The sequence below is a fragment of the Melanerpes formicivorus genome, unplaced genomic scaffold (genome assembly GCF_026170545.1).
Source record: "Melanerpes formicivorus ecotype bairdi unplaced genomic scaffold, bMelFor1.0.p_v2 SCAF_72, whole genome shotgun sequence".
Classification (NCBI taxonomy): domain Eukaryota; kingdom Metazoa; phylum Chordata; class Aves; order Piciformes; family Picidae; genus Melanerpes; species Melanerpes formicivorus.
The window spans coordinates 1,123,351-1,149,543 of NW_027142424.1; the positions used below are offsets into that span (position 1 = coordinate 1,123,351).

Below are 26,193 nucleotides of genomic sequence, written 5' to 3' on the forward strand. Positions count from 1 at the left end.
GTAAATAACGCTGTGCTGGGGAAGGAAGCACCTTCCTCTGTGCCTTCATCAGTGTCTTCCTCAGCATCTTCCTCACTGCGTGCCTCAGCAGCTTCTTCCACATTACCTTCCTCAGCACCTTCCTCAGTGTATTCCTCAGCAGCTTCCACATTATCTTCCTCATCACCTTCCTCAGTGTATTCCTCAGCAGCTTCTTCCACATTACCTTCCTCAGCACCTTCCTCATCACCCTCCTCAGTGTATTCCTCAGCAGCTTCTTCCACATTATCTTCCTCATCACCTTCCTCAGTGTATTCCTCAGCAGCTTCTTCCACATTACCTTCCTCAGCACCTTCCTCATCACCTTCCTCAGTGTATTCCTCAGCAGCTTCTTCCACATTATCTTCCTCATCACCTTCCTCAGTGTATTCCTTAGCAGCTTCTTCCACATTACCTTCCTCAGCACCTTCCTCATCACCTTCCTCAGTGTATTCCTCAGCAGCTTCTTCCACATTACCTTCCTCAGTGTATTCCTCAGCAGCTTCTTCCACATTATCTTCCTCCAGTGTATTCCTCAGCAGCTTCTTCCACATTATCTTCCTTATCACCTTCCTCAGTGTATTCTTCAGCATGTTTCTCAGCATCTTCCTCAATGTCTTCATCATCATCTTCCTCAGTGTCTTCCTTGCCATCTTCCTCAGTGTTTTCTACATCATCATCCTCAGCACCTTCTTCATTATCTTCCTCAGCATTTTCCTCCTCCATGGCACCAACCCACTGCAGCTCAGAACCTTTTCTAGCAGAGGTGTGTTTGCAGCCAGGGTCACTGCTGTGTGCTGCCTGCACAGTGTGGAGAAGCAAACATTGCTTGCACAGGGAAAATGCTGCTGGTTCTGAGGGGACTCCCTGCTCTTGGGCTGTGGTCATTGAGGTCTGAGTGGAAAAAGTGCTTTACAACACCCAGATTTCCTTTCCTGTTCCTGGTGGCCAAAGGTTTCCTTGGAAAAACAAGTGCATTTCTCCTCCTGCTCCACTGTCAGCTGCCTCAAAACATATTCCCACTCATAAATCATTGACTCTGCAAGGCAGGGGATAGATGCTTAAAGCTGGGTTTAAGTAGGAATGAGCTGATGTCAAAGACAGAGCAAACTGTCCCATAGCACACCTAATAAGCTGGGGGAATGGAGATGAACTCCAGTTGTGGTTTTGAACACACAGCTGGGATGCAGTTCAGCCTGGCAGTAAAACACATCAGGCCTGACTTTCATGAGGGCCATTTCTCCCAATCTTTTTGCTGCTTTGCTTTCAACCCAAACCCAGAAGGATGGTCTCAAGTAGCCCTCAATGCAGGTGGAGTTAGGTTTACTCACTGCTGAGAGACCTGGCAAACTAAATGCAGCTCCCTGAGAACATCTCAGCCAGGAAAGGATTTTGCAGGTGTGGAGCAGTAAAGATCACTTTGTGGTTTTTTTTTTCTTCATTGATGCCAGTTTGCCTCATAGGTTCCTAAGTGAGAAACATGCATTTTTTGTTTCCTGTTTGGCCCCTCAGTTTAGGGAGGATGTTGAGGTGCTGGAAGGTGTCCAGAGAAAGGCAACAAAGCTGGGGAGGGGTCTGGAGCACAGCCCTGTGAGGAGAGGCTGAGGGAGCTGGGGTTGCTTAGCCTGGAGAAGAGGAGGCTCAGGGGAGACCTTCTTGCTCTCTACAACTGCCTGAAGGGAGGTTGTAGCCAGGTGGGGGTTGGTCTCTTCTCCCAGGCAAGCAGCACCACAACAAGAGGACACAGTCTCAAGCTGTGCCAGGGGAAGTTTAGGCTGGAGGTGAGGAGAAAGTTCTTCCCAGCAAGAGAGATTTGCCATTGGAATGTGCTGCCCAGGGAGGTGGTGGAGTCACCATCCCTGGAGGTGTTCAAGAGGGGATTGGATGTGGCACTTGGTGTCATGGCTTAGTCATGAAGTCTGTGGTGCCAGGTTGGACTTGGTGATCTTTGAGGTCTCTTCCAACCTTGGTGATTCTGTGCTGACAGTCTGTGTCTTGCAGGTGGTGTGAGGGTTAGGTCTTCAGTGACAGTATGAACCCCTGACTAATAACTCATTCTGTTTGTCCTGTAGGGTCAGGAAGAGAGAATTCAGACCAGGATAGTTGTCTTGAGATTTAAAACCAATCATAATCCTAATTTCAAGTTGAGTTTCTCAGTGGAACTGAATCTCCACCTGACTTCAGACTGAAGTTTCACTGGTTTGTTTCTCTTCTCTTACACCTGAGTGGAAGATCCTCAGCATACCCCAGAGGAGGGTGGGAGAGAAGCTCCAGTTTTCACTGCACTCAGTACAATGTCCCTGCTCATTTCAAAGAAGTCTGAAGGTTTGTGTCTAAGATCTTCCAGTGCTGTCTTAGGAAACATAACTTGTGGTTCTCTTGTTTGTCTGCCAAGACATAAAGGCCAGAGAAAGCTTTGCCTTTCCTGCCCCAGGTGAGAGCTGGGGTGTTCAGCCTGGAGAAGATGAGACCTTATAGCTGCCCTCCAATACCTGGAGGATTCCACAGGAAGGTGGGAAAGGGACTTCCCATAAGGGTGTCCAGGGACAGGACAAGGGGGAATGGTTTTAAGCTGAGGGAGAGTATGAGGGTGGTGAGACTCTGGAATAGGCTGCCCAGGGAGGTTGTGGATGCCTTCTCCCCAGGGGAGGTTGAAGACAAGGTTGGATGAGGCCTTGAGCAACTGAGTCTAGTTGAGAGGTGTCACTGCTCATGGCAGGGAGGTTGAAGTGGATGATCTTTCTTCCCAGGAAGAGTAATTAGCCACTGGAATGTGCTGCCCAGGGAGGTGGTGGAGTCCCCATCCCTGGAGGTGTTCAAAGAAGGATTGGATGTGGCACTTGAAGCCATGGTTTAGTTAGTCATGAGGTGTTAGGTAATAGGTTGGACTTGATGGTCTCTGAGGTCTTTTCCAACCTGGTTGATTCTATACAGCAGTGCAAAGAATATTTGCCCCAGAGAGATGTTGGAATGCCCCTTTTACCTGGAAAAAACTCCTCCCAAACCACCTGAGCAGCCTGCAGAGCTGCTGTCCTGCAGATGAGTGATAACCTCACAGAGTGGTCACTGTACTTCTCTCTCTCTCTCTCCAGGTCACTGGCAGAACATCAGCAGTGACTGTGTGAAATTCTCCAGCTGGGATGTGCTCAGGGAAATAATATATGTGGCAGGACTGTGAGGGGGAAAATGCTCCTATTCTGTATCCCTCTGCTTTCTGTTTCTAGCACAGTGAAATCCTGAGCTGGACTGAGTGGCAGATTGTGGTCTGGCTGTTCTGCCTTTGTAACAAACCCCATGGGGGACCAAGATGTCTGTTCCTCCATCCTCCTGTCCCCCCCACTGGACCAAAATCCATTTACAGGAGATTTATCCTTCACCTTTCTCTTAAGTATTGCTTCTGTCATCAGCACTTGTAAGAGAAAACAGGAGCTGAGGGCTTGCCAAAGGGGAGGAGTCTTTCAGGTCACCTTTTGGAATGCCTCACATGCATGGCAGCTGCAGCTGTCCAGCATGCTGAGGCTTGAGTTTGCTGACCCTCAAACTGAAGGGTTGCACTGGAGCTCAAGTGGTTCTCTGCTGAACTTTGGAGTAGAATTGAAATGTTCCAATGCAGAAGAGATAGGAGCAAGACTAATTGGATGTATTGAAAAACTAATAATGTTTCACTGAAGCCCAGGGAATTGTCAGTTGCCAAGGTACAAAAGTGGCAGTGATGTTGCAGGGCAAGTGAAGGAAGCTTGAGGAATCTCTTACATTCACTGAATCCCAGCAGGGTGGAGGCTGGAAGGGGCCTCTGGAGATCATCCAGGCCAACCCCTCTGCTAAAGCAGGTTCACCCACAGCAGCTTGCCCAGCATCACAATGCCCAGGTGGGTTTGGAAGCTCTCCAGAGAAGGAGACTCCACAACCTCTCTGGGCAGCCTGCTCCAGGCCTCCAGCAGCCTCACACCAAATAAGTTTCTTCTGTTCAGATGGAACCTCCTGGGTTCCAGTTTTGCCCCTTGTCCTGTCACTGGGCACCACTGACGAGAGTCTGGCCTCCTCCTCTTGTCTCCCACAGGTCCTTTAGCTCTTGCTGAGCACTGCTCAGATCCCCTCTGGGGCTGCTCTTCTCCAGGCTCAACAGCCCCAGGGCTCTCAGCCTTTCCTCCTCTCAGAGATGCTCCAGGCCCTTCAGCATTTATGGAGCCTCCACTGGGCTCTCTCCTGCAGTTTGCTGTCTCTCTGGAACTGGGGATACTCAGAACTGGTCCCAGTACTCCAGATGTGACTTCACCAGGGCAGAGCAGCTGGGGGCAGAACCTCTTTTGACCTGCTGGTCACACTGTTCTGAGTGCACCCCAACACTCTTCTTAATACCAGCAGCCAGGAGCATGACTCTCATGTGACACTCATCATCTCCTATGCCAGGGCTGTACTGGCAGGCAGCTGCACTCTTCACCTTGGCTTGGATTTAAGGAATAAAGAAGTGTCTTTTTGATTAACTCCCTTATTCTTCCCACCTCCTCATCTAAGAGGTTGCAAAGCTGCACAGGTGAAGCAAGTATTGGACATCAAACAGTTTCTTAAAATACAGGTAATAAATTAATTAATTAGAGGATATTAAAGACTTCAGCTGAAGACAAGAGATGAAAGCAATCATAGCCACAGGTTCTTAAGGCCAGGCTGGATGTGGCTCTGAGCAACCTGATCTAGTGGGAGGGGTCCCTGCCCATGGCAAGGGGGTTGGAACTAGATAGAATAGAATAGACCAGGTTGGAAGAGACCTTCAGGATCATCCTGTCCAACCCATCAACCAATCCAACCCACCTAAACAACTAAACCATGGCACCAAGCACCCCATCAAGTCTCCTCCTAAACACCTCCAGTGCTGGTGACTCCACCACCTCCCTGGGCAGCACATCCCAATGGCCAATCTCTCTCTCTGTGTAAACTTCCTCCTAACATCCAGCCTAAACCTCCCCTGGCACAGATGAGACTGTGTCCTCTTGTTCTGCTGCTGGGTGCCTGGAAGAAGAGACCAACCTCTGCCTGTCTACAACCTCCCTTCAGGGAGTTGTAGATAGCAAGAAGGTCTCCCCTGAGTCTCCTCTTCTCCAGGCTAAGCAGCCCCAGCTCCCTCAGCCTCTCCTCACAGGGCTGTGTTCCAAACCCCTCCCCAGCTTTGTTGCCCTTCTCTGGATACCTTCCAGCATCTCAACATCTTTCCTAAGCTGAGGGGTCCAGAACTGGACACAGGACTCAAGGTGTGGCCTAACCAGTGCTGAGCACAGGGCAGAATGACCTCCCTGCTCCTGCTGGCCACACTGTTCCTGATGCAGGCCAGGATGCCCTTGGCCCTCTTGGCTGCCTGGGCACACTGCAGGCTCATGTTCAGCCTACCATCAACCAGCACCCCCAGGTCCCTCTCTGCCTGGCTGCTCTCAGCCACTCTGCCCCCAGCCTGTAGCACTGCCTGGGGTTGTTGTGGCCAATGTGCAGAACCTGGCACTTGGATGTGTTCAATCTCATGCCCTTGGACTCTGCCCATCTGTCCAGCCTGGTAAGGTCCCTTCCAACCCTAGCAATGAATTTATGAATCATCCTCATGATATATCAGTCATTTCATTGTATTATTCTGTGACTCCTTTTAATTGATGTTTGAAAACCTGTCAGGTTCCAGGGCTTCCATTTCTCCTGGGACACAGGACACAGATCACCCATGGGGAAGAGAGGTGGACAAATGAGTTGGGGCTCTTCCTCCAAGGGCAGAGCACCTGGAATTCAAGGGCATGACTAGGTTTAATTCACTCTCCAAACATGATTGCCATTAAATATGAATCATTTCACCCCATTTTTTTGTAACCTGCATGTTTTTAGTCACCCCACTAAGCATCCTTTTTTGTCCCAGGGCACCCTGGAGCTATTTGAAAGCCAGTTGCAGCCACAGTTCCAAGGGCTGGAGCTCCTCTGCTATGAGGGGAGGCTGGCAGAGCAGGGGTTGTTCAGCCTGGAGAGGAGCTTAGAGCTGCCTTCCAATAGCTGAAGGGATCCTACCAGAAGGCTGGAGAGGGACTTTTCATGAGGGTGTCTAGAGACAGGACAAGAGGCAATGGTTTGAGGCTGAGGAAGAGTAGGGTTAGACTGGAGCTTAGGAAGAAGTTCTTCAGTACAAGGGTGGTGAGACTCTGGAATAGGCTGCCCAGGGAGGTGGTGAATGCCTCCTCCCTGTGGGTGTTGAAGGCCAGGTTAGATGAGGCCTTGAGCAGCCAAGTGTAGTTGAAAGGTGTCCCTGCCCATGGCTGGGAGGTTGGAGTAGGTGATCTCTGAGGCCCCTTCCAACCTAAGGCATTCTGTGAGTTCATAAACCATGTCTAAAAGCAGGCACAAACAAAAGCCACAGCATTCCCTGTGGGTGTGAGCTGGGGACAGAAGGATGGGAAGAAACCTGTCTGTTGTTTGACCAAAGAGGGCTTCAAGGCCAAGCAGACCCAGCTTCAACCTGGAGAGGACCCCCCCAAAGTCTTCAGTCTTGTCTCTTGTCTCCTCAGGGTGGTCAAGTTTCGCCGCACCGGGGAGAGCGCGAGGTCGGACGAGGATGGCATCTCGGGAGAGCATGAGATCCAGATTGAGGGGGTTCAGACAGGGCTAGAGCCTGTGGAGCTCGAGGATGGAGCTCCAGTGCCAAAAGAATTTGCCAACCCAACTGATGGTGAGTAGGCTGCTTGGTTTTGCCTGTGAGCAGGGAGGTGTGGCCTCTCCGTGGCAGTCACGCTGCAACCGAGCTGAGTGCATTGGGTTTAGAGGAGTTGAAAGGAGGAAAGCATAACCCAGGCAGATTGCTCCACCTGAAAATCAAGGGTTAGTTGCCTCTGAGGGATGTTTTGTGTGGTTGTTTTTATAATACCAGCAATAGCCCTTGTTAAGGAGCTGTGTGCCCAGTTGTCACCACCTCTCTCTTGCAGGAGGTTTGATTTAGTTCCCTTTACAGCTCCTAAAACCTCACCAAGTTTACAAGAGCTCAGTGGCTCAGCTTCAGGGCTCAGCAGGAAGCTTTTGCAGTGTTCCAGTCTTCTCCTTGCCTACAAGACAAGAGGTACAGGCTGAGTGTATATCCCATCCCATTCCATTCCCTGGCAGGGAGGTGCTGGCTGCCCTGCAGGTAACCCTACTGAGAAGTTGTTGTTGGTTGTCTTAGCACATCTTCTGCCAGGATAACTATTTTCCTAGGGAATGATTTATTATCATACTGATGCACCAAGGAAGCCAAAAGAGCATGGAGTGAGCTCACTGCTTTCCTCAGAGCACACCAGTGAGGGTCAGACCCTCAGAGATCTGTAGAATGTCAGTTGGCACATCTCCCAAAGAAGTCAGTGTGCTGAGCTTTGGTGCCAGCACTGCAGGTATCTGGGTTGAAGTCACCAGCTGAGCTCTTGTGGCATCTCTGCTTCCTTGTGTCAGATTTTGCTTGATTTCCTTTTGGTTTATGGTTTTGCCTTTTGCTCTGTGAGGCATCACAGGATCATTTGGATTGGGCCAAGCCCTTGAGGCTCCTCCAGCCCAACCATTCTCTAGCTCTGCCGAGGCTGCTGCTAAACCATAGCCCTCAGCACCACATCTCTGCCTCTTTGAAAGCCCTGCAGGGATGGGGGTTCAACCACCTCCCTGGGCAGCCTGTTCCAGCCTTTGAGAAGCCTTTCAGTGAGGAATTTTCTTCTGCTGTCCAACCTAAACCTCCCCTGGGGCAACTCGAGGCCATTCCCTCCTGTCCTATTGCGTGTTACCACCTCCCACCTCACTCTTGGCCAGCTCTTAGCTGGATGAAGCTTTGTTGTGGCCAAGCTACCCTTAAAACTGCTGAAAGTGTTAAAACTTGGAGGCTTAAAATTGATTTCAACAGTTTGACTATCCAAATGCATTTTTGTGTGTGTGTGTGTGCTGCCTATCCCATCTTGCTCTGGAGCAGAGGAATCCGAGCTATCTTCAGCCAGAACGAAGTAATGAGGTCATGGCAGTGTGTGGGAAAACAGGAACCATCAGCAGCTTCAACAAGAGCATGTTGGAGGATATGTGTGTCTTGGAACAGATTCTTGATTCCAGTAATTACAGTTTGACTCTGTGCAGCAGAAGATTCTTCTGCAGCTCCCAACACTTGCACAGGGTTGCTGCGGTGAGCAGCTCATGCACCTCCCCCCAGAGGAAGCTGCAGTTCAGAGGTTGGTGGAGTCACTCCCAGTAGGTTGAACATGTGCTGGAGTCACTGGTACTATGTGAATCTTTTGGGGAGCAGCTCTGGGTGGAAGAACCTGGAAGTTCTGGTGGACAGCAGGATGGCCATGGAGCCAGCAACGTGCCCTTGTGGCCCAAAAGGCCATTGGCATCCTGGGGTGCATCCAGAAGAGTGTGGCCAGCATGTCAAGTGAGGTCCTCCTCCTTTACTCTGCTCTGGTGAGGCCACATCTGGACTCGTGGGTCCAGTTCTGGGAGTTCTGGGCTTCCTGGTTCAAGAAGGTCAGGGACTTGCTGGAGAGGGTACAACCAAGGGCTGCCGAGATGCTGAGGGCACTGGACCACCTCTGTGAGGAGGAGAGACTGAGAGAATTGGGGCTTTTTAGGCTGGAAGGGAGCATCCTGAGGGGGGATCTGATCAATGCTGATCAATACTTCAAGGGTGGGTGGCAGGAGGATGGCACCAGGCTTTTGTCAGTGGTGCCCAGGGACAGGACAAGGGCTAACAGGCACAAAGTGGAACATCAGAAGCTCCATCCCAACATGAGGAGGAACTTCTTGAATGTAAGGGTGCTGGAGCCCTGGAGCAGGCTGCCCAGAGAGGTGGTGGAGTCTCCATCTCTGCAGACATTCCAAACCTACCTGGACATGTTCCTGTGTGACCTTCTCTAGGTGCCCCTGCCTTGGCAGGGGGCTTGGACTGGCTGATCTCCAGAGGTCCCTTCCTGCCCCTACCAGGCTGTGATTCTGTGATCTGTGAATGAAGCACTTGAGGAATATTTAGGACTGTGATGGCTTTAGCACAGCTCCCAAAGGAGACAGAGATTTCCCTGAGCAGGGGCTGTGTGAAAGCAGAGCAGCTCTCTGTTAGATTAGTTCAGATCTCAGTTACTAAGTGCTTGCACTCACAGCAAATGTTGTCTCCAGGGATGGATCTTACCAGAAAAGAGCAAACTTCTGGACTGGAATTCCTTTCTTTTCTAGATACTTTCATGGTGGAAGATGCAGTGGAAGCCATTGGCTTTGGAAAGTTCCAGTGGAAGCTCTCCATTATTACTGGATTGGCCTGGGCAAGTAATTGTATCAGGGTCCACCTGCATGCTCACCAGGTAGAGAAGCTGAGTGGTTCCAGAGAATGGAGCCATTCTCTCCCCAAAACAAGTCTCCAAAGAGAGAACTGTCCAGTGAAGAAGGAATTTGACTTGGCATTCTAAACTCATAGTTGTTGGGGGGAGGGGGGCTGGGGGGTGGCTAATGAATTGGTTTCCCTGGCTTTGAGCTTCTCACAAATCATTCTGCTTCCCTGCCTCAAGTGCTTGTTTGGAATAGAAAGGGCACTGCTCCTCCAGGGGCAGAGCTCAGTTGTTCATGAGGTGGTTTTGCCACATCCATCCCATAATCTCTGCTTTCTGTATTAATCAATATTATGGCAGACTCAGTTTCAGGTGAATGGCAGCTGGGTACTTCCAGTGCAGACCCTGACATCCAGCACAGAAAGACAGGCTTTGCTTTCACTCTGCTGCTCTCTCTCATCCACTGGGTATATTTGGGGGGGATGATGACCAGGCTTGTTCAACATCTCTGTGGGTGCCATGGGCAGTGGCACTGAGTGCACCCTCAGCAGGTTTGCTGATGACACCAAGCTGTGTGGTGCAGCAGACAGCTGGAGGGAAGGGATCCATCCAGAGGTACCTGGACAGGCTGGAGAGGTGGGCACAAGCCAACCTCAGGAGCTTCAACAAGACCAAGGGCAGGGTCCTGCAGCTGGGTGGAGGCAACCCCAGGCACAAATCCAGGCTGGGCAGGGACTGGCTGGAAAGCAGCCCTGAGGAGAGAGACTTGGGGGTGCTGGGGGAGGAGAAGCTCACCAGGAGCTCTCAGTGTGCACTTGCAGCCCACAAAGCCAATCAGAGCCTGGGCTGCAGCAGGAGAAGTGTGGCCAGCAGGGCAAGGGAGGTGATTCTCCCCCTCTGCTCAGCTCTGGGGAGACCCCACCTGGAGTACTGCCTCCAGTTCTGGAGCCCCTATGGCAAGAGGGATCTGGAGGTGCTGGAAGGTGTCCAGAGAAGGGCCAGGAGGATGAGCAGAGGGCTGGAGCACCTCTCCTATGTGGACAGACTGAAGGAGTTGGGGCTGTTCAGTCTGGAGAAGAGAAGGCTCCCAGGTGACCTCATTGTGGCCTTCCAGGATCTGAAGGGGGCTACAGGAAGGCTGGGGAGGGACTGCTCAGGATCTCAGGGAGTGATAGGACTAGGGGGAATGGAATGAAGCTGGAGGTGGGGAGATTGAGGCTGGAGGTGAGGAGGAAGTTCTTCCCCATGAGAGTGGTGAAGGCCTGGAATGGGTTGTCCAGGGAGGTGGTTGAGGCCCTGTCCCTGGAGGTGTTTAAGCCCAGGCTGGATGAGGCTCTGGCCAGGCTGATGTAGTGTGGGGTGTCCCTGCCCATGGCAGGGGGGATGGAACTAGATGATCTTATGGTCCCTTCCAACCCTGACTGATACTGTGATACTATGATCTCTGGAGCCTGCATTTGCCAGGTTACAATCTCCTGGTCAGTAAAAGGGAATTTAGATCTACTGCTGATCTATCAATAGAGTCATAGAATGGTGTGGGCTGGAAAAGCCCTGTAAGATCATCAAGTCCAGCTGTCAACCTAGTGCCATGGCCACTAAACCATTTCCCAGAGTGCTGTGTCCAACAGTAGCCTGGTTTGGATCAGGAATAGTGTGGCCAGTAGGAGCTGGGAAGTGATTGGCCCCCTGCACTGGACACTGGGGAGGCCACAACTCCAGGCTCGGGCTCAGTTCTGGGCTCCTCACTCCAAAAAGGGCATTGAAGGGTTGGAGAGGGTCTAGAACAGAGCGTCAATGCTGTTGAAGGGTCTGGAGAACAGGGCTGGGGAGGAGCAGCTGAGGGAACTGGGGTTGTGCAGCCTGGAGAAGAGGAGGCTGAGGGGAGAGCTCATTGCTCTCTGCAACTCCCTGAAAGGAGGTGGCAGTGAGGTGAGGATTGGTCTCTTCCTCCTAGTATCAGATGATAGAAGGAGTGGAAATGGCCTGAAATTGTGCCAGGGGAGGTTTGGGTTGGAGATGAGGGAAAATGTCTTTGCTGCAAGAGTGGTCAGGGACTGGCACAGGCTGCCCAGGGAGGTGGTGGAGCCCCCAGCCCTGGAGGGGTTCATGGTGAGGCTTGGTGGGGCTCTGGGTGACCTGATCTAGTTGAGGGTGTCCCTGCTGACTGCAGAGGGGTTGGACTAGACCTTCAGAGGTCCCTTCTAACCCAGGTGATTCTGTGCTTCTATGATTTTCTGCACTGTGTACCTCCACCACTCCTTGCAAATAGAATAGAATAGAATAGACCAGACCAGACCAGGTTGGAAGAGACCTTCAAGATCATCCAGTCCAACCTATCATCCAACACCACCTAATCAACTAAACCATGCAACCAAGCACCCAATCCAGTCTCCTCCTAAACACCTCCAGTGATGGGGACTCCACCACCTCCCCAGGCAACACATTCCAATGGCCAATCTCTCTCTCTCTCTGTGTAAACTTCCTCCTAACCTCCAGCCTAAACCTCCCCTGGCACAGCTTGAGACTGTGTCCTCTTGTTCTGGTGCTGGTTGCCTGGGAGAAGAGACCAACCTCTGCCTGCCTACAACTCTCCTTCAGGTAGTTGTAGAGAGCAAGAAGGTCTCCCCTGAGCCTCCTCCAGGCTAAGCAACCCCAGCTCCCTCAGCCTCTCCTCCCAGGGCTGTGCTCCAAACCCCTCCCCAGCTTTCTTGCCCTTCTCTGGACACCTTCCAGTATCTCAACCTCTTTCCTAAGCTGAGGAGCCCAGAACTGGACACAGGACTCAAGGTGTGGCCTAACCAGTGCTGAGCACAGGGCAGAATGACCTCCCTGCTCCTGCTGGCCACACTGTTCCTGATGCAGGCCAGGATGCCCTTGGCCTTCCTGGCTGCCTGGGCACCCTGCAGGCTCATGTTCAGCCTACCATCAACCAGCACCCCCAGGTTCCTCTCTGCCTGGCTGCTCTCCAGCCCCTCTGCCCCCAGCTTGTAGCACTGCCTGGGGTTGCTGTGGCCAGTGGGCAGCACCTGGCCCTTGGCTGTGTTTGCTTCGCTTCCGGAGCGCCGCAGAGCAGAGACCAATCGAATCTCGAGAAGGTTTAGTGCCTGCTGTATGAATCTCATTTTCAGGCAGTGACTGATACTTTTTTGTTTGTTTCTTTCTTGTGTTTCTTTTTCCCCACCCTTCTAGATGGCAGATGCTATGGAAATGATGATTTTAAGCATCCTAGCTCCTCAGCTTCACTGTGAGTGGCGATTACCGAGCTGGCAGGTTGCATTGCTCACATCGGTAGGAAAACTAACTGTGACAGCTCCTCTGTTCTGTAAGGGTTTTTTTCCACTCATTGGGCTTCACACACCAGGCTTTCTGTCCCAGGGTGGGGGGAAAGCTGCTCCTGGCCTCTGCCAGATGGCTTTGGACTCGGGAGCATAGGCAAGTCAGAGCTGCAAGAGCCGGAGCTCAAAGGAATGAAATTCAGGGAGCGCTGAGGACGTTTTGCAAGTTCCATGCTCAGGGCTTCGTGGAACTGCCAGGAATACACAGGAGTTGACTCAGACTCCTCCTAAGATTCAAACCATTTGGTTAAGTGGGGGGAAAAAAAGCCCCAAACCACCAAAAAGGTGGTTGAATTCTGCCTAGAGATGGTTGAATGTTGACTATCTCCCTCCCAAATCTTTCTCACCCTACTGAAGAGCTCTTGCACAGAGGCTGGGAGGGGTGAGAAGCAGCAGGCAATTGATGTTTGAGGTGCATCACTCAGAGATCTTTGCAAGCCAAGTACCTCTTAATGTGATTCTTTGATGCTGGAAACGTGCAGTGCCTGTGGGGATGAGGAAACTCGTTTTGCAGCCCTTCCCTCCCCGTCTCTGTCACTGCTGTGTGGCATCTGCTGGCTGGCCTCACATTCCTTTCTCCTTTCTAGCTCTCGATGCCATTGGTGTGTTGTGACTTGGGCAAAGGGCTCAGTGGGTTTAAATCAGCTCAGATCTGATCCTTCCCCCCACCCCCCATTTGAAGGAGGGTCTCATTCCTTCTCTCAGCCCAGTACAATTTTCTCCTTGGTGAGGAAAACCAGAATGAGAAGGGGCCAGTGGACATGAAGCAGAAGCTCTGACAAACAGAGCTGCTTCTTACCCCACTCACTGCTTGTCTGGGAGCTCCTTGCTCAGGCAGGATCCCTGTGGTTTTATGTGCTGATGGGGGGAGATGCTCTTGGGTTTTGCCATCAGCAGGGTTGAGTTTCTCTCTGCATGCACAGAGCTACCTCTGATTTTGGTGTCACCTCAGAAGAGGCCACAATATATTTTCTCTGACACCCCCATCTATTTTCCCAGGCTTTCCTGAAGCTGTAAGGTCTAATTTTCTCTCCATTTGAATTGGAGACAACCTGCTGAGAGTGGCAGCAGGAGCTGGAGGTGAGCAGGCTGAGCAGCACTGGGCTCCTCAGACAGCTGTCTCACCTCAAGCTACACTGATCAGCTGAATCTGTTTGATGGAACTGGGGGTCTCAGCATCTTCCAGGGCTGGGCTGCCAATGTGTGATGCCAAAGTGCACATCCTTGTGTCTGGTTTGCCACTGGATGGATCTTTCAATTGCACAGATGACTTGGGGCTACCTCTTTGCTTCTCCTCTCCACACACAGGCACTTGCTCCTGTGTCCACTTGCCTGACCCCTAGCTAGTGGTGGAAAACTCCCAGTGAATCCTTGCTGTGAGGATACCTTTGTGGGTTGTGGAAACCCTTCAGCAAAAGCCACAAAGCCCAAACCAAGACAATGATTCTCATGTAGTTGCAAATTGTGTTCTCCAGTCACTTCCTAGAATCCATGGAATCACAGAGAGCTGTGTCAGCTGGAAAAGATCATCAGCTCCCACTGTCAAATTAAGATCACCACGGCCCTCAAACCATGTCCCAAAGTGCCATGGCCACATGTTTCTTGAACATCTCCAGGGATGGTGACTCCACCACCCCCACCCACTGGGTGTTCCACCAAGGTCTTCCCTGTATCAAAAGCTCAAAACTCTTCAGCAGCTCAGAGATGAGCAGCTGAGGTGCTGACAGGTAGCCTGGCAGAGATTTGTGGAGGGTTGTGCTGTGTTTAGATCCCTGAGCTGAACAAAAGGAAGGGAAAATGGGCCCACCGCTGGAAGGAGCTGAGAGACCTTGGGTTAAGCAGTCTGCTGACACTCCTCCCCCTTCCTGGGCAAGAGCAAAGTCTTTTCAAGTCAGTGACTTCTGAAAACTCCCACTCTGTGGGGAACTGCCTTTAATAGCCTCTGCTGCAAAGGAACTGCACCCAACCCCCCCTGGCCATTTCACTCTGGTGTTAGAGCTGACATTTTCTGCTGGCACTGTTGTGTTCTTTTTGCTGTCACATGGAAATGGTCACTTCCCTTTGTTGTTAAGAGGAAGATGTTCTTCTGGTGTTTGGCAGGTGGTGTTTGTGGGGATGATGTCCAGCTCCACCCTCTGGGGAAACATTTCAGACCAGTATGGGAGAAAAACAGTAAGTCTTCAGCTCCTGCTGGAAGGTGCTGTGATGTGTCTGCCATCTGCATGCTTCAGTGCATGAAGTTCACAGCTGTCATAGCCCACAGGTGTGAAGCAGAATTCATGGGAGCTCAGGAAGTTCAGCAGGCAAGTGTGGGGGGGCCTGCCCCTGGGGAGGAAGAACCCTTAGCTTAGGCTGGAGGTGAGGAAGAAATCCTTCCCAGCAAGAGAGATTGGCCATTGGAATGTGCTGCCCAGGGAGGTGGTGGAGTCACCATCCCTGGAGGTGTTTAGGAAGAGCCTGGATGAGGCACTTGGTGCCATGGTTTAGTTGATCAGATGGTGTTGGGTGATAGGTTGGACTGGATGATCTCAAGGGTCTCTTCCAACCTGGTTAATTCTGTTCTATTCTGTTCTAAACCCCTGCACCAGTATAGGTGAGGGCCTGACCTGCTGGAAAGCAGCTCTGTGGAGTGCTGGTGAACAAGAGGCAGCAGTGTGGCCAAGAAGGCCAATGGTCTCCTGGTAGCTGTGAAGAAGAGTGTGCCCAGCAGGTTAAGGGAGGTTCTCCTCCCCCTCTGCTCTGCCCTAGTGAGGCCATTTCTGGTGTATTGTGTCATCTTCTGGGCTCCCCAGGTCAAGAGAGACAGGGAACTACTGGAGGGAGTCCAGTGGAAGCTGCCAAAGATGCTGAGGGGCCTGGAGCATCTCTGTGAGGAGGAAAGGCTGAGAGCCCTGGGGCTGTTGAGCCTGGAGAAGAGCAGCCCCAGAGGGGAGCTGATCAGTGCTCAGCAAGAGCTAAAGGACCTGTGAGAGGCAAGAGAATGAATGGGGCCAGACACTTCTCAGTGGTGCCCAAAGACAGGACAAGGGGCAATGGGCACAAAGTGGAGCCAAGGAGGTTCCATCTGAACAGGAGGAGAAAATTCTCTGTTGTGAGGGTGCTGGAGCCCTGGAGCAGGCTGCCCAGAGAGGTTGGGGAGTCTCTTTCTCTGCAGAGCTTCCAACCCCCCCTGGCCATTGTGATCCTGGGCAAGGTGCTGTGCTTGAGCAGGTGGGGTTGGACTGGATGATCTCCAGAGGTCCCTCCCACCCCTACCCTGCTGGGATTGTGTGTGGTGAAGCAGAGGCAGAAGTGACCTCCCATAACCTAACAGGAGCCTGAAGCTCTGCTGGACATTTTGGTTGTGTTACAGCAGAGCCTCCTTTTCCCTCCTGCTTGTTTGTTCACCCAGGGCCTGAAGATCAGCGTGCTGTGGACACTTTACTATGGGATCCTGAGTGGGTTTGCACCTGTGTACAGCTGGATCTTGGTGCTGAGGGGCCTGGTGGGCTTTGGCATTGGAGGAGTGCCTCAGTCGTAAGTAAAGAGTCACAGCTCCAAACTTCCTCTTTTCTCTTTCTCATTTCCAATGCTTATCTCCAATCAAGCCCTTCCTCTCTCCACCTGTCCCCAGCCCCTTTCATTTTAAATGCTTTGGAGCCCAGATCTTGAACCCTGAGCAGGCTTTGAAGGCAGCCAATGCATCCCGGAGGTGATTGGCAGTGACTTCTATCTGCACAAGCTGGGTTCCTCAGTGGATTATGTGCCCTAAGGCCTGCTAAGCTTCTCTCATTCCCTCAGGTAAACCCCAGTGAAAGTGAGAGGCCCAAAGAGCCCACCTGGAAGTGGGTAAAACACAGCAGGCAGCATTTTGGAGCTGTCCTGCCCACTGTGTTGCTGGACTGTCCATAAGGGCTGATGTGGTCTAGCTGTGAAGATGGGTCCCAGAACCAGAGATTCACACTGAATCACAGGGAGGTAGGGGTTGGAAAGGGCTTCTGGACATCAAATCCAACCCCAGTGGATCCTTTAGGCTACAAAAGCCATTTAGGATCAGGTCAAATCATTGTCCCTGCCACTACACCAGGGCCCTCAGCACCACATCTACACAGCTTTGAAATCCTTCCAGGGATGGGGACTCCACCACTGCCCTGGGCAGCCTGGGCCAGGCCTTGACAACCCTCAAGGGGAACAAATTGCTCCTCATGGCCAACCTAAACCTCCCCTGGGGCATGTGGAGGAAATTTTCTCTTGTCTTGTAACTTCCTTGGGAGAAGAGACCAACCCCCACCTCACTGCAACCTCCTTTCAGGGAGTTGCAGGAAGCAGTGAGGCCTCCTCTCAGCCTCCTCTTCTCCGTGCTGAACAACCCCAGCTCCCTCAGCTGCTCCTCCCCAGCCCTGTTCTCCAGCCCCTTCCCCAGCTTTGTTGCCCTCCTCTGGACCTGCTCCAGCACTGCAGGGTCTTTCTTGGAGTGAGGTGCCAAAAACATGGCCTAAACACTTGCATTGAGAGGCAGAGCTGAGCCCTGCCTCTGGGTTGCCAAACTGCAGGTTATTGTTCAGTCAGAGCCTGAAGGCTCACAGCTGAACTTGAGCTGGCATTCCATAACCACACCAACCCGGAGCACTGGAGACTCCTGGATGGCTCAGACACATTTAGCAGGAGGTAGTGTCAAGCCAGTTCATAGTATCACAGTATCAGTCAGGGCTGGAAGGGACCACAAGGATCAGCTAGCTCCAACCCCCCTGCCATGGGCAGGGACACCCCACACTAGATCAGGCTGGCCACAGCCTCATCCAGCCTGGCCTTAAACACCTCCAGGGATGGGGCCTCGACCACCTCCCTGGACAACACATTCCAGGGCTTCACCACTCTCCTGGGGAAGAACTTCCTCCTCCCCTCCAGCCTGAATCTCCCCACCTCCAGCTTCATTCCATTCCCCCTAGTCCTATCACTCCCTGAGATCCTGAGCAGTCCCTCCCCAGCCTTCCTGTAGCCCCCTTCAGATACTGGAAGGCCACAATGAGGTCACCTGGGAGCCTTCTCTTCTCCAGACTGAACAGCCCCAACTCCTTCAGTCTGTCCTCACAGCAGAGCAGCTCCAGCCCTCTGCTCATCCTCCTGGCCCTTCTCTGGACACCTTCCAGCACCTCCAGATGCCTCTTGCAATAGGGGCTCCAGAGCTGGAGGCAGTACTCCAGGTGGGGTCTCCCCAGAGCTGAGCAGAGGGGGAGAATCACCTCCCTTGCCCTGCTGGCCACACTTCTCCTGCTGCAGCCCAGGATCTGATTGGCTTTGTGGGCTGCAAGTGCACACTGAGAGCTCCTGGTGAGCTTCTCCTCCCCCAGCACCCCCAAGCCTCTCTCCTCAGGGCTGCTTTCCAGCCAGTCCCTGCCCAGCCTGGATTTGTGCCTGGGGTTGCCTCCACCCAGCTGCAGGACCCTGCCCTTGGTCTTGTTGAACCTCCTGAGGTTGGCTTGTGCCCACCTCTCCAGCCTGTCCAGGTCCCTCTGGCTGGATCCCTTCCCTCCAGCTGTCTGCTGCACCACACAGCTTGGTGTCATCAGCAAACCTGCTGAGGGTGCACTCAATGCCACTGCCCATGGCACCCACAGAGATGTTGAACAAGCCTGGTCCCAGGACTGATCCCTGAGGGGCTCTGCTTGTCCCTGGCCTCCACTGGGGCCATGGAGCCATTGATAGCCACTCTCTGGGTGCAGCCATCAAGCCAGTTCCTTATCCATCTAGTGGTCACCCATCACACCCATGTGTCACCAGCCTGGGGAGCAGGATGTGGTGCAGGACAGTGTCGAAGGCTTTGCTCAGGGCCAGGTAGACAACATCAGTTCTCCATTACTCTGTCCCTCCACTCACTGAAGAGGAGGAGCACTACATTTCCCACCTGGAATAAATAACTCTGCTGTAGGCTTTTAATTCTAAATGGAGAGAGAAGAGCAGAGCCACTCTCTCTCTCTGTGCAGTCTTTTATCTTTATTAATAATTGATCTATTTTTTGCCTTTTGCCCCATGGAGGTGCTACTTCAGAGCAGGCAGAGTCTACCTCTGATTGATGGCTCCCAGGCTGCTTCACCAGGCAAATCAATATCCTGTCTTTCCTCTTGCCATTCCCAGATCAAAGATTCAGAGCTGAGAGGGAACATCAGAATGTGATTAATTTGCTGCTGCTGCTGCTCCCCTGCCCACCTGCAGGAGCTGCACAGCAGTGTGTGTGAAACAGGAGAGTCCTCAGCCTGCTGTGTGTTGACCAGCAGTGAGGCAGCTTCTGCCAGGCAGCTCCAGCTGAGCACAACTGCAGTGAGGCAGGAGAAGAACAAAGGCCAAGATTCAGGCTTCATAGTGCTCTGCACTGCAGAAGTGTTCATGCTGCTCACCAGGGCCTCATGTGAGATGACTATAGGCCAGCTAGTGGGTAATCCACAGCCTTGGCAAGGCCTGGAGCAGGCTCCCCAGGTTGAATCTCCAGCCCTGGAGGGGTGTAAAGGAGGCAGAGATGTGGTGCTGAGGGACATGTTTGGCACCAGGCTTGGTAGAATAGAATAGAATAGAATAGAATAGAATAGAAAGAATTAACCAGGTTGGAAGAGACCTTTGAGATCACTGAGTCCAACCTCTCACCCAACACCATCTAATCAACTAAACCATGGCACCAAGCACCCCATCCAGTCACTTCCTAAACACCTCCAGGGATGGGGACTCCACCACCTCCCTGGGCAGCACATCCCAATGGCCAATCTCTAACTTCTTCCTAGCACCCAGCCTAAACCTCCCCTGGCATGAACTAGAGCATGGTTGGACTCAACAAGCTGAAAGGCCTTTTCCAGCCTGATTTCTTTCTGAATTCCCCACCTAAAAGGATCCAAGTTATTTCACACCAGAAACAGGAGCAGACCTTGAGAGTAGTCACCTCTGGGAGGTCAATCCAAGGGGTGAATCTAAACCTGCTGGGTTTCTGTTCACCCATCAGGGTAGACTGATGTGGAGTTCTCTGAGCCAGCTGTAGAGCTCTGAAGAAACACTTTACCCAGCAATGTGGACTGCTGGTTTGCTGGCCTTGACCACCTCCAGGGAGGGGGCACCCTGCAGTCAAAGCCATTTGGAGCTCTCTTGTTGTGCTGATGGGGAGTGTGCCTCAGGGTGCTGCCATTTCAGCTCTCTCATTGTCCACTCTTCACAGGGTAACCTTATATGCTGAATTCCTTCCAATGAAAGCCAGAGCAAAATGCATCTTATTAATAGAGGTGAGTGGCATAACTGCATGTGCTGGTCCCTAGAGGGACAGATTCTGCTCTTGGATCCATCCCTTCCATCCTCCTGGCTGGAAATCTCACATGCAGACACAGTCAAAGCTGAGGCTGCCCCCACACCCTGCTACTAGCTCAGGTCCCAAAGCAGCATAAAGCATCCTTGTAATGCTCTCCACTCCTGGTGTTGAGCCTGGAAATGAACTTGCACCCCTAAGTTCCTGCTGTTAGCAGGAGGAGGGAGGACACTTGGGTGTCTCCTCATTTCATGGTGAAAGTCATCTGCAGCTCAGTCATGGCTGGTGGAGAGCTGCCTGCTCAGTAAAGGCAGGGCTAAATCCAGCTCCCTCTGTTCAAGCCAAACACAACAAAGTCACAGAGGGCAGCAGTTTGCCCTCTGAATACTTGGAGGCAATATTCACAGCCCTTGAATGGATGGTTGAAGGGTCAGAGAAGAGCAGAATTGGCTCCATCAGTCAGTTTGGAAGGAACATCCCTGTGCAAAACCCTCATAGATTGATAGCATGGTTTGGGTTGGAAGGGACCTTGAAGATTATACTGACCTGAAACAGCTTCTCAGTGCAGAAACAGTCTCCTGAGATAGACCTGCAGCCACCTGATGAGTCCTTCAGAAGCAGAGGTCAGTAGGTGAATTACTCCTTTCTGTAGCACTTTGGCTCTGCCCCAGTTTGGCTGCCTCTGAGCACCCCAGGGTCAGAAATAACCTTCTGAGTGTTAAATCATCAGCCAAGGTGGGGGCAGAAGCATAGAATGAGAGAATGGTTTGGGTTGGAAGGGACCTAGTTGGAAGCTCATCTAGTTCCAACCCCCACTGCCATGGGCAGGGACACCTTCCACTAGCCCAGGTTGATCAAGGCCTCATCCAAGCTGGCCTTGAACATCTCCAGGGAGGAGGCATCCACAGCTTCCCTGGGCAGCCTGTTCCAGTGTCTCAGCACCCTCATGTAAAGAACTTCTTGCTAATATCCAGTCTAAATCTCCCCTCCTCAAGCCTAGATAACCCAAAGGAGAATCATCCTGTGTGGGTAGGAGGTGCATGAGGAGGCCAGCTCCAGGATTTCCTGAAAAGGTAGCAGTGGCTTCCTTCATCTGGAGGCCAAATCCTGGGGCTTTGGTAGCTTGGAAAGGAAAACAAATAGCACAAATCTCACAGTGGTAGCTGGGGATAACACTCACAGCCAGGTAAATCACAGACTCACAGAATGGTAGGGCTTGAAAGGGACCTCTGGAGATCAGCCAGTCCTACCCCCCCTGCCAAGGCAGGGGCATCTAGAGAAGGTCTCACAGGACCACATCCAGGCAGGACAGTGTGCCCAGGGGGCCAAGAAGGCCAATGGCATCCTGGCCTGCATCAGCAATAGTGTGGCCAGCAGGAGCAGGGAGGTCATTCTGCCCTGTGCTCAGCACTGCTCAGGCCACACCTTGAGTCCTGTCTCCAGTTCTGGGCTCCTCAGTTTAGGAAGGAGGTTGACTTGCTGGAGTGTGTCCAGTGAGGGACAACAAAGTTGGGGAGGGGTCTGGAGCACAGCCCTGTGAGGAGAGGCTGAGGGAGCTGGGGTTGCTTAGCCTGGAGAAGAGGAGGCTCAGGGGAGACCTTCTTGCTCTCTCCAACTCCCTGAAGGGAGGTTGTAGCCAGGTGGGGGTTGGGCTCCCAGGCAAGCAGCACCAGAACAAGAGGACACAGTCTCAAGCTGCACCAGGGGAAGTTTAGGCTGGAGGTGAGGAGAAAGTTCTTCCCAGCAAGAGAGATTGGCCACGGGAATGTGCTGCCCAGGGAGGTGGTGGAGTCCCCATCCCTGGAGGTGTTCAAGAGGGGACTGGATGTGGCACTTGGTGCCATGGTTTAGCAGTCAGGAGGTGCTGGGTGCCAGGTTGGCCTGGATGATCTCTGAGGTCTTTTCCAACCTTGTTGATTCTATGATTCTACCATTTTGCTTAAGAAACACCAGGTGATGAGTCTGCTCCCTAGGAGGAGCTGCCTGCAGTTGAACACAAGTGTCTAGGGTCAGTGCTAGGATTGCAGCAAGGAACCTGTCAGCTGCTGCCACCCTTCAAACCCCTGCCACTGAAACCCCCTGGGACTCCCGGGCTGCGCCCATCCAGTGCTGCAGACCTGCGATGTCTCTCTCCAGCCACCCCTGGAGAGCACAGCTGGGAATGTGAGCAGGAAGACCACCTCCAGAGCACCCTTCACTCTCCTGTGGTGACTCTTCCTTTTCCCTTTGGCAGGTCTTTTGGGCCATTGGGACTGTGTTTGAAGTCCTCCTGGCGGTGTTGGTGATGCCCACTCTCGGCTGGCGGTGGCTGCTCATTCTCTCTGCCCTCCCACTCTTGCTCTTCGCTGCCCTGTGTTTTGTAGGTATTCTTTCAAAGCCAAACCTGTCTCCCACCCACCTGCCACTCCCCTCCCTCCTTCTGAAGCCTGCTTGGAGGAAAGGGTGACAGTGCTCAGCCCTCTGTGGCTGTCTCCTTTAAAGCATCTGCCCCCCCACCCCGTGACAAAAACGCTGCCGTTTCAACAGGGTGCTGGGAGAAAGGTTCCAGTGAGAGCTGGGTTTATGTGACTGTGATTGCTGGAGGACAATGGTGGGCTGGAATTTTGTGAGGCCAAATCAGGCCTGGAAGCCTCTCTCAGTTTAATGACTTTGTTTCAGCTAAGCTCAGTGGAATCAATGTTTAATTAAAAGCTGCTGCTGTTTCCCCGGCTGCTCTGTAGGGTTTGAAATCGTTTTGTCATGGAGTCCCAGGCTGGGAGGGGGTAGGAAGGGAGCTCTGGAGGTCATCCAGTTCAACCCCCACCCTGCTCAAGCAGGGGCACCCCCAGCAGCTTGCCCAGCATCACAATATCCACACAGGTTTGGAATCTCTGCAGAGAAGGAGACTCCACAACCTCTCTGGGCAGCCTGCTCCAGGCCTTCAGCACCCTCACACCAAAGAAATTTCTCCTCCTGTTCAGGTTAAACTTTCTGGGTCCCGGAGGTTGTGCCTGTTGCTACTTGTCCTGTCACTGGGCACCACTGGAAAGAATTTGGCCCCATCCTCTTGCCCCTTCTGCCCCCCTGTAGATGTTACTCACTGAGAAGATCCCCTGCTGCCTAGAGCACCTTGTCATCTCCCTTGGGTGCTTTGCCTCTCCTCTGGAGAGGCTCTGATGTACAGAACCTGCAGAAGTCTTGCCATTTCTCAAGGGTATGCCCACAGTAACAGAAGGGGAAGAGCTTAAACTGGAATTCAGTGGTGCAGGTGGGGGGTTTTGCAGTTTCTCACAGCCTGATGAGGAGTCTGACACCATCCTGTGACCCCCCCTCCGTGTGAGCAGTCTGCTGCAGTCACTGAGACTCCCCACTGCAAATCCCTCCCCCCCCCAGAGAAACTCCCCAGTTTGGTTATTGCTGCGATTTTGACCTCTGTGTGTGTGTGATCTGCCTTTCCTCTCTCAGTGGCTGCCAGAGAGTGCCAGGTATGATGTTTTATCTGGGAATCAGGAGAAGGCAATTGCCACTTTGAAGAGGATAGCGACGGAAAACGGAGCTCCGATGCCTCTGGGGAAATTAATTACTTCCAGGCAGGTAGGTACAGGTTGCAGGCACCTTAATAACGTGGGATACACTGAAACTGGGCTGCATTCCTCAGCCAATCATCAATGGCAAGTTGAAGCTTAATGTCCCAGCCAGCCATAAACAAAGGGGAGATGATCCTGGGTGGGAAGAGTTTGCTTCTCACTTTTGGTGCCTGTGAAAAGGAGCTTTCAAGTGGGCACTGATGGTCCTTAACCTCACTCTGAGACTCTGTTGTTAAGCCTAAATCAAACCTTGGGGCTACTGAAGAGCTCAGATCTCCCAGATCTTGTGAGACAAGGTGGAATTTGGCTCTGGAGCTGTCCTGAAGTTTTAATCTAATCCTGATTGATTCTGGAGTGGGAAACCTGCAGGCTCCTCTTCAGTCCTGGTGCAGGGAGACATCCAGGCTGTCAGTTCTGAGCTGCACGTTGCCATGTGAATTGCATTGGATTTCTTCTCCTTTCAGCTTTGTCTGACCAGCTTTGCAGCACCTCTGTCAGCACCTAAAGCAGCTCTGCATTTACAGAGCAGCCTTTGGTGAGAAAGGAGGTTACAAAGTTAGCCAGCAAGGAAGGACAGCAAAGGGAGGCCTCTAGGTTTGACTAAGGGCAAGATGGTAAAGCTAGGCAGGAGCCTGCTGGTAATGACAGCCTCTGACTACTCAGAGCTGGAGCTTTGATTGTCTAAGGCCTGCATCAGTGAGGATTTCACAGAGTGGCAGGCTGGAAGGGACCCCAAGGATCAACTGGTGCAACCTTTATCATCTGCTCCAACCTGGAGCTCCTTCTGCTCAGCTGCAGTAGTTTTGCTGGGCTGTGCAGGAAGGCTGTCCCAGTTTGGGATGGTTCTGTTTGCAGGGTGGGGTGGGAAAGTATTTTTCCTTAACCACAAGTCTTTGGGCTGAGCCCTCCACTGTCTCTGAGAACCACACAGTTTAAAAGGGGTCTGCTTGCAAGAGGGCTGCTTCTGGCTCCTCAGTGCCTGAGATCAGAAGCCCTGAGGGGCTGCTCTCATCTACAGGAGCTGGCTTTGGGCCACACAACTTCTGTGCCACCTGTGAGCTGGCAAAGTTCTGCTCTACCTCTTTGCAGCCCCACCTTGTTCTGGCAGATCCTCACCTTCCCTGGGGAGGAGGAGTGTGCCCCATGCATGAACTGCTTGTGTTGTCATTGTGCTCCTAGGGAATTCTTTACTTGGGTCCCAGCTCCAGTGTGGCTTCTGCAAGCAGAAGATGTCAAACCTGAGCTGTAGCAGCTGGTCCTGTGTGTGGTGTTAACTAGTGGCTGCAGAGCAGCCAGGCAGAAAGGGACCTGGGGGTAGTGGTTGACAGCCCTGAGCATGAGCCAGCAGTGTGCCCAGGTGCCCAATGGCATCCTGGCCTGCATCAGGAATAGTGTGGCCAGCAGCAGCAGGGAAGTCATTGTGCCCTGTGCTCAGCACTGGTTAGGCCACACAGAATCACCAAGGTTGGAGGAGACCTCAAAGATCATCAAGTCCACACCTTGAGTCCTGTGTCCAGTTCTGGGCCTTTTAATTTAAGAAGGACATTGAGAGACTTGAAGGTGTCCAGAGAAGGGCAACAAAGCTGGGGAGGGGTCTGGAGCACAGCCCTGTGAGGAGAGGCTGAGGGAGCTGGGGTTGCTTAGCCTGGAGGCTCAGGGGAGAACTTCTTGCTCTCTCCAACTCCCTGAAGGGAGGTTGTAGCCAGGTGGGGGTTGGTCTCTTCTCCCAGGCACCCAGCAGCAGAACAAGAGGACACAGTCTCAAGCTGTGCCAGGGGAAGTTTAGGCTGGAGGTGAGGAGAAAGTTCTTCCCAGAGAGAGTTGTTAGCCACTGGAATGTGCTGCCCAGGGAGGTGGTGGAGTCCCCATCCCTGGAGGTGTTCAAGAGAGGATTTGATGTGGCATTTGGTGCCATGGTTTAGTTAGTCATGAGGTGTTGGGTGCCAGGTTGGCCTGGATGATCTCTGAGGTCTTTTCCAGCCTTGGTGGTTCTGTGAAGCCTCCAGCCCAGGAGCTGTGACCATCTGATTCCTTTTGCTTTCCACAGGAAGACCGAGGCAAGCTGCGGGACCTTTTTACCCCCCATTTTAGATGGACCACCTTGTTACTCTGGTTTATATGGTAAGGGGAAACCTCAACGGCTCAGTGGCAGCCGGCTTGTAAATGGTTTTTAATGGAGGCATTTGACAGCATCACTAAAACCCAGCAGCTTTCCCCCCCTCGGAAGAGCCCTGACTTGTATTGACCTGACATTTATTAACCCACCCAACTGCTGCCATTCTGCATCTAATTGCCCCTTCGTTTTCTGAATGCTGATGGGAAATGGCTTTGAGGCCAGCACTTAGTGGGAGTCCTCACACAGCAGGCTCCAGTTTGATTCATGTTGTTTACTATGGCTTTGTCCAGCTGAGCCTCCCTCTCTCCTTTGCTTCCTTGCAGGTTTTCCAATGCTTTTTCATACTATGGGTTAGTTTTATTAACTACAGAATTCTTTCAAGCAGGAGATGTCTGCAGCAGTGAGTATGACTCCCATCTTTGCTTTCCAATGGAGTGCTGGGATAGCTTTAAAGTGCTGGAATATCTCTTTATTACATCACTTTCTGCTCTTGGGTTGGGAAGGACTGTGGCTGCCAGCTTGGATGTGGAGGCTTGCTGGTTAGGAACCTCACTGCTGGATGTGCAGGTGTGTTCCTCATCTCCTGCACAAAGCAAGGAGAGCCTGCAGTGTCTCT

General features: G+C 52.4%; 1 protein-coding gene across 2 annotated transcripts in view; it reads left to right on the forward strand.

The window, feature by feature from the left end:
- SVOP (SV2 related protein) overlaps positions 1 to 26,193 on the forward strand; it is a 39,450-nt gene that overhangs the window by 3,797 nt on the left and 9,460 nt on the right. For both annotated transcript variants that reach the window (XM_068163341.1, XM_068163340.1), the window contains exons 2-11: positions 6,549 to 6,709; positions 9,211 to 9,296; positions 12,489 to 12,587; positions 14,735 to 14,806; positions 16,026 to 16,150; positions 19,812 to 19,875; positions 22,129 to 22,254; positions 23,340 to 23,468; positions 25,509 to 25,582; positions 25,901 to 25,977. In XM_068163341.1, the coding sequence (XP_068019442.1) occupies positions 6,549 to 6,709; positions 9,211 to 9,296; positions 12,489 to 12,587; positions 14,735 to 14,806; positions 16,026 to 16,150; positions 19,812 to 19,875; positions 22,129 to 22,254; positions 23,340 to 23,468; positions 25,509 to 25,582; positions 25,901 to 25,977 (1,013 nt within the window). The remainder of the gene's footprint in view (positions 1 to 6,548; positions 6,710 to 9,210; positions 9,297 to 12,488; positions 12,588 to 14,734; positions 14,807 to 16,025; positions 16,151 to 19,811; positions 19,876 to 22,128; positions 22,255 to 23,339; positions 23,469 to 25,508; positions 25,583 to 25,900; positions 25,978 to 26,193) is intronic.